Raw genomic sequence first — 6,055 nt, forward strand, 5'->3', positions numbered from 1 at the left:
CAAAAACGTTGATAGAAGGCACAAAAAATCTATATTTTCAGTTACCAAGGACTCTTAAGCTAAGGAAGTAACTAATCTTTGGCGGTTATTTTCTAACTAATTTTATCTCTGAAAATAGGTGACCCCCCACCTCCTTCATTCACAAATATCTCGACTTGTATTCAAGATAAATGGATATCTTTTTCAATCAAATAAAACAAGTGAACAAGCTTTAAGACGATACCAATAACTCTTCATGCCCCAAAATTGACGAGAGCCTGATTCTACCACGCTGCCTCACATTTTCTTCTGAAACGAGGGGAATAATCTCACTAATCTTTCTCTTAATGTCAGTTACCTTTTTCGGTCTTTTTTCTCTATTTTTTCTTTCTTTCGCATCATAGTACAGTATTATCATTGAGAAATTGATTCATTCATTTTCCCTTCCTTCCCTCCTCGCTGCTTTCTGTCTGCCCAACCCTCTTCCCCAGCCATGTCCCTCTCTCTTCCCCCCCCCCTCTCTCTCTCTCTCTCTCTCTCTCTCTCTCGGTTTCTGCCCCCCCCCCACCTCTCTCTTTCTCCCCCCATCCCTTCTCTCTCTCTCTCTCTCTCTCTCTCCCCCTCTCTCTCTCTCTCTCTCTCTCTCTCTCTCTCTCTATCTCTCTCTCTCTCTCTCTCTCTCTCTCTCTCTCTCTCTCTCTCTCTCTCTCTCTCTCTCTCTCTCTCTCTCTTTTTCTTTCTCTTTTTCCATCCCCGGTTCTCTCTTTCTCTCTCTGTCTCTCTTTATCCCTATTTCCCTCTCTGTCGCTGTTTCTCTCCCCTTCCTACTCCCTTATTCTCTCTCTCTTTCTCTGCCTCCCCCCCTCCCCTCTCTCTCTCTTTTCTCTACCCCTCCCTCCCCCATTTCCCCCTTTCTTTCACCCCGTTTTCCTCCTGTCTTACCTTGATGTAAGAGACTCTGGGCAGGTGTGCACGCGCGTTGGCGCTCTGTGTGGTCATGGTGAGTACTGTAAGGAGTCCGAGAGAGATCCGGGCGGGGACGGCCTCGATGTCCAGCCAGAAGGACACCCAGGACAGGGACACGATTAGCACGCTGGGAATGTACACCTGGGCCACGTAGTAGCCATAGCTCCTCGACAGGTAAAAGTCTGCACGGATGCACGTGTAGTTACCTGGGAATAGAACGCGCATTTCTCTCCTTAGGCATTTACAAAGCGGACTTGGATACTTCTTTGGGAAGGCTGGATGTGGGATTTAAATCTCAGCTGAGAAGCATTCCTTCAACTACATCCCAAACTGTTAAAATAATAAATTAAATCAATAACAAAATTAGGAATGTTGACGTGGGGGGGGGGGGAGACAATATACAAACAGGAAAATATATCACAGCAGAAAATGTATAACTTTTCAAAAGATGACTTTTGTTTGACCTTTCCATCACTCTGAGAAACCAGTTTGAAATATTAATACAACAGAATGGTTTGTAGGAAACCAGTTTGCAATGTTAAAACAACTGAACGACGGTTTGTATAAAAGGGGAAGTTCGTTTTAGATAAAGTTTTAACATTGATTGTTAACCATAGAACGAGAGCAAAAAACGTCTTCTTTCTCTTTTTTTTCTCCTATATCTTAGACCGTCTCAATAAAGAGGGGCAAGCGTTTTAAAATATCACAAAGAAAAGGCATAAAAAACTCATGGGACGCTCATCTGAAAAGTAACTCCTCTTAGATGAAAAACGCCGATGCCCACTCATGTTTAGTACCACTTCTACTTTCAATTATCTGTTAGGAATTATGTAATTAGATATTTTACATTCACATCAACACATATTAGATTATCTAGGATATTGGCAGCTTCGCTTCGCACTTTGTATTCTTTGAAATTAAAAAGAAACTACTTATTGATCGAACAGACGTTGGTAACTCTCATCCTTTTCGTAAGAAAAAATAATCAACTAGACTGTTTTACAAGTGTACAAGCGTATAAAAAAACTGCCTCATATATGTATTACAGTCATTACTTCCTACCATATTTAATTTTTAAAAATATGTTGCCAGACATACTGAGCAACTACAGAGCATGCTCACTCAACTCACGCATATACGTACATATATTATACATAATCAAACATTAGCACAATAGACACACACACGCACATATTTGCTTCACATTCTTTCAGCATGCAATTACTCTATTTTATAACAAGAAGAGAAGGATATGAGTATGAAAACAAAAATACACATAGATGAGTGTAATATCTGGTGTCCGTAAACAAATGAGGCAAAGCCACTTCTGTCCCTGTTTGACGGCTATATGGTCCCTTGCCATATACAACCTAAGCTTTTGGGAAAAAGGTGACTCGTCCCACCTTTCTATAGGGTGAAACAGTAGTCACTTCTTCAAAAGTCAAGCGAAATTTCACATTGTGTTGTTCTACTATTGACGCTTCTGTATTTTGAGAACTCATACAATAACGACCAGTAAATATACTCTTTTACAAGTAGACACACATAGATACTTAACGCAATAATTGTGAAGTGCATATCGCACCCGGGCAATGTATTTGGAGAAAAAGAAAATGGGCGCATCAAGATTCTTCCATATCACAGGAAAAACTGCTGAAGGGAGCTGGGAAAGATCGCGAGTGGTCTGAAGCGACGTGGGAAGAAAATGTGTGTGGGGTGGATTCAAGGCAGGGGGGTATTCAAGTGAGTACATGTCCAATCAGCACATACGAGAGACGGTATTTGGGTGTCACTCACAGCCAAACAAGTTTTAAAGGAACAAGCACGTTCTTCAAAGTCCTTGTCTACTGAGAGAGGCTCTTCAATTTTAGAAAGACCAAAGTTCTGGCCCAGTTGTAGGGAATTGCTTAAAGTTATTTTCTAGGTGGCTGTTATTTTGTATTATGCCTTGCTTGTTTGGTTTTCATCAGATCTATTTCAGCTTGACGTGCGTTAACATGTGCTCTATCTTTCACTGAAACACACACGACTTTCAAGGCCACCGAGATTCTTAAACCTTTGAGGCTATGCGCTTTAGAACAATGCTAACAAAACAAAACAATAGATAGAACATATTCAATATTGTAGGTGTACAGATACCGCACTTGAAACAGTTATATAGGCGCAGGTTATGATTTTATCATTTAGCGAATCAGTGTCTTAAAAGATGACTCACGGTTAAAACAATCAGTCGTGAATTATCTTACGGGTCTGTCATTGCAGGGGATCAAACGTGGCACGTCCTAAGCACTCTTGCCTTTTTAGGACAGGCGAATGCGCAAGACATTCAAACAAGAAGCATATGGCAAAACTGTACAAGGGCAGTTGGACACGGGATAATCATGCCCTGCCCACCGACACAACACGCTGTTTGACAACAAAACATCACTATGAAACTAACAGTCACCCCCCCCTTTCCCCTCACTGCAAAAAGTACGTTCCAGCCCCTCATCTGTTATATAATAAAGCACGAAAGAAACGTGCATAAGTTGACGTTCACTAAAGTAAAATAGTTCTTGAAACTCCAGTGGCCAAGTTGAATGTGAGCTCCTACTTACAAACGATGTCAAGCAGCGTTGGTAACACCGCATAGAGGTTGGTGAAGCTGAATTGCCCACTTCGTTTTGTTTTAGTAGAGGTTTTACGGTACTCGCAACTGCATAAGGTCATATGAGCGCCAGAAGATTAGAGGTGTTACAAGAGAGTAACAAACACAAAAAAGAAGAAGGGGAGTCAAGGACGACAGATGTTTGATAGGAAAGAAGGAGCAAACCACATCAGAGCACCCGCCAACCCCCCACTTGCCTACTTCAGAAAGACATATTAAACCAAAGTTTAAAAAAAACAACCTACCAAAAGCGCTACACTGTAGCGATTGGCGCACAAGCATTTGTGACGTCAGATTTACCTTACAGTATTATTGTTCTCCCAAGAAATTTCATTTGATTCAGAACCTATGAACTCTGACTTTCTCTACAGTCGTACAACTGAACAGTTCCTCAAAGAAGAATCAAACAAAACAAAACAAACTTACAGAGAAATAAGCAAAACGGTCTAAGGGAGGGAGGGAGGGGGGGAGAGAGAGAGAGAGAGAGAGAGAGAGAGAGAGAGAGAGAGAGAGAGAGAAGGTAGATGAAGATTATAGAGGGGGGGGCAAGTAGTTATTACACAAAATAGGCAAAAAGAGTAAAAATATCAAAACCAGACACAAAAGGTCAAAGAACCGTTGCACCGCAAATCGAAAGTTTCTAATATTTACTTTTTCTCACACAATTATCATAATGCATGCCACTCTATCACGTGGGGAATGCGACTCTAGAACTTCATGATTTTCATCTTTTCAACCCATATCCGCCAGTAAAAAATTTAAAAAAAAACATTTTCGGAGACGTTCAGGGTGTGAAAAATCGGTGGTGAAATAAATTATTCTCACTGGTTCGCAAAAACAACTGTGCGCTGATAAGCACAGCTAGTGACAGATGTTCAAAAATAGTTCTAATGTTGATGAGGCATTCATTGAAAGGAAATGAAAAACTTGGTTTTTAACATTTGAAATATTTCAAATACAAGATAATGAATGTATTTAACTAAGCGTATAACTGTTCTTTCTCCCTGGTGCATTATATATTTCATAAGGTGCAACGTTTCCTTTCAGGATAAACGAATGCAGTGCAGTTAGATACAACGAAAACCTGCGTTGGTCACACATGCTCACTGCAGAAATCGAATGCTGAAAATGCCAGAGCGCCCATATAATTATATATCTGGGTGTAAATATATATATATATATATATATATATATATATATATATATATATATATATATATATATATGAGTGTGTGTGTGTGTGTGTGTGTGTGTGTGTGTGTGTGTGTGTGTGTGTGTGTGTGTGTGTGTGTCCAGTAGTTTTTCCTTCCATTAGCATTCTTGTAAATATGGGTAATGTCAGGTCACGTTTGTTACCATAATCACTACAGACATGTCTGAAATCTTTTCTCGACTCATCCCTGGTACGCTGCTATCATTTTAGGAAGTAAAACAAGATATAAATACTTCCATTAAGTCTCCTTTTTTTCTTTAAAGAATTAATAAAATCTTCGGGGACGTGCTTAGAAAGACTGTTATTATTAAGTCGATAAAAACCAGTTCTGTTGATATTTTTGCATTTTTTCCCACCAAACAGATGTAAGTTAACATGCTCTTCAGATTACTGAAAGCTAACTAGTAATTTTACACAGTAAAACTAACAGGTTAACTGGAAAAAACAACAACCCGATCCAGTGTGGCTTTGAAACAAAATAAAAGTGTAATAAATTAGAATCCACGTCGGTATCATCTGTAAGTAGGCATAGGTAGGATGAAAAGAAACTCATACAATTCTTGCCCACCACACTCTGAAATTTGGGTCGATTTCATTTAACAGAATTTCTAATCGTGACTCTTGTTTATAAAATGTATTGTACCCAAACTCAATGAAAGGATTGTTTAAACATCAGCAAGCAAAATAATAAAGGGCTGTAATTGGTTTGACCATTCTTCAAAACCATATCATCAGTACGCTCACAGACGATACCGGGTTAAAATCTAACAAAAATAAATAAAAAACAAAAAGGGCACCAGAATTACAAAAAAGCAACGACTGATGACGTCACTACAAAAGGAACCGGGAGCTCTAGGTGCACAGAACAGATGATGCCATACTACCACCAGTCTCTTTGTATTCTTTGGTGCAGTCCACATTTTGTGTGTCGTCGAATTGGAACTGAGGCAGCTTGAGGTGATCGCGTGTGATGATCGGCGTGTCGTGCCATCGAAAGATCACGTTCTTGGTGGAGTAGCTGTCTGCAATGAGTTCATGACACTGATTATTTAACGTGGAACCCACTAGGAAAACGTAAGAAGGAAAGACCACAGATGACATGGAGGCGAGCGGTACAAGCGGAAATTGAAAAAGCGGGGACATCATGGAAACAGCTAGAAAAGGATGTTCTGGACAGGCTTCACTAGAGTAATGTTGTTGATGGCCTGTGCTCCACTGGGAGTTAAAAAGGGCAAAAGAGAGAGAGAGAG

The 6,055-nt window shown here is 40.0% G+C and overlaps 1 protein-coding gene across 1 annotated transcript in view; it reads right to left on the reverse strand.

Annotated features, from left to right (window-relative positions):
- The window catches only part of LOC101849968 (glycine receptor subunit alphaZ1), a gene marked incomplete at its 5' end in the record, with an annotated part of 59,935 nt that overhangs the window by 5,769 nt on the left and 48,111 nt on the right, over nucleotides 1-6,055 (reverse strand). The window contains 2 exon segments of the mRNA XM_013089188.2: nucleotides 922-1,151; nucleotides 5,687-6,014. Of these exon segments, the coding sequence (XP_012944642.1) occupies nucleotides 922-1,151; nucleotides 5,687-6,014 (558 nt within the window).

Source organism: Aplysia californica, unplaced genomic scaffold (assembly GCF_000002075.1).
Source record: "Aplysia californica isolate F4 #8 unplaced genomic scaffold, AplCal3.0 scaffold00891, whole genome shotgun sequence".
Classification (NCBI taxonomy): Eukaryota; Metazoa; Mollusca; class Gastropoda; order Aplysiida; family Aplysiidae; genus Aplysia; species Aplysia californica.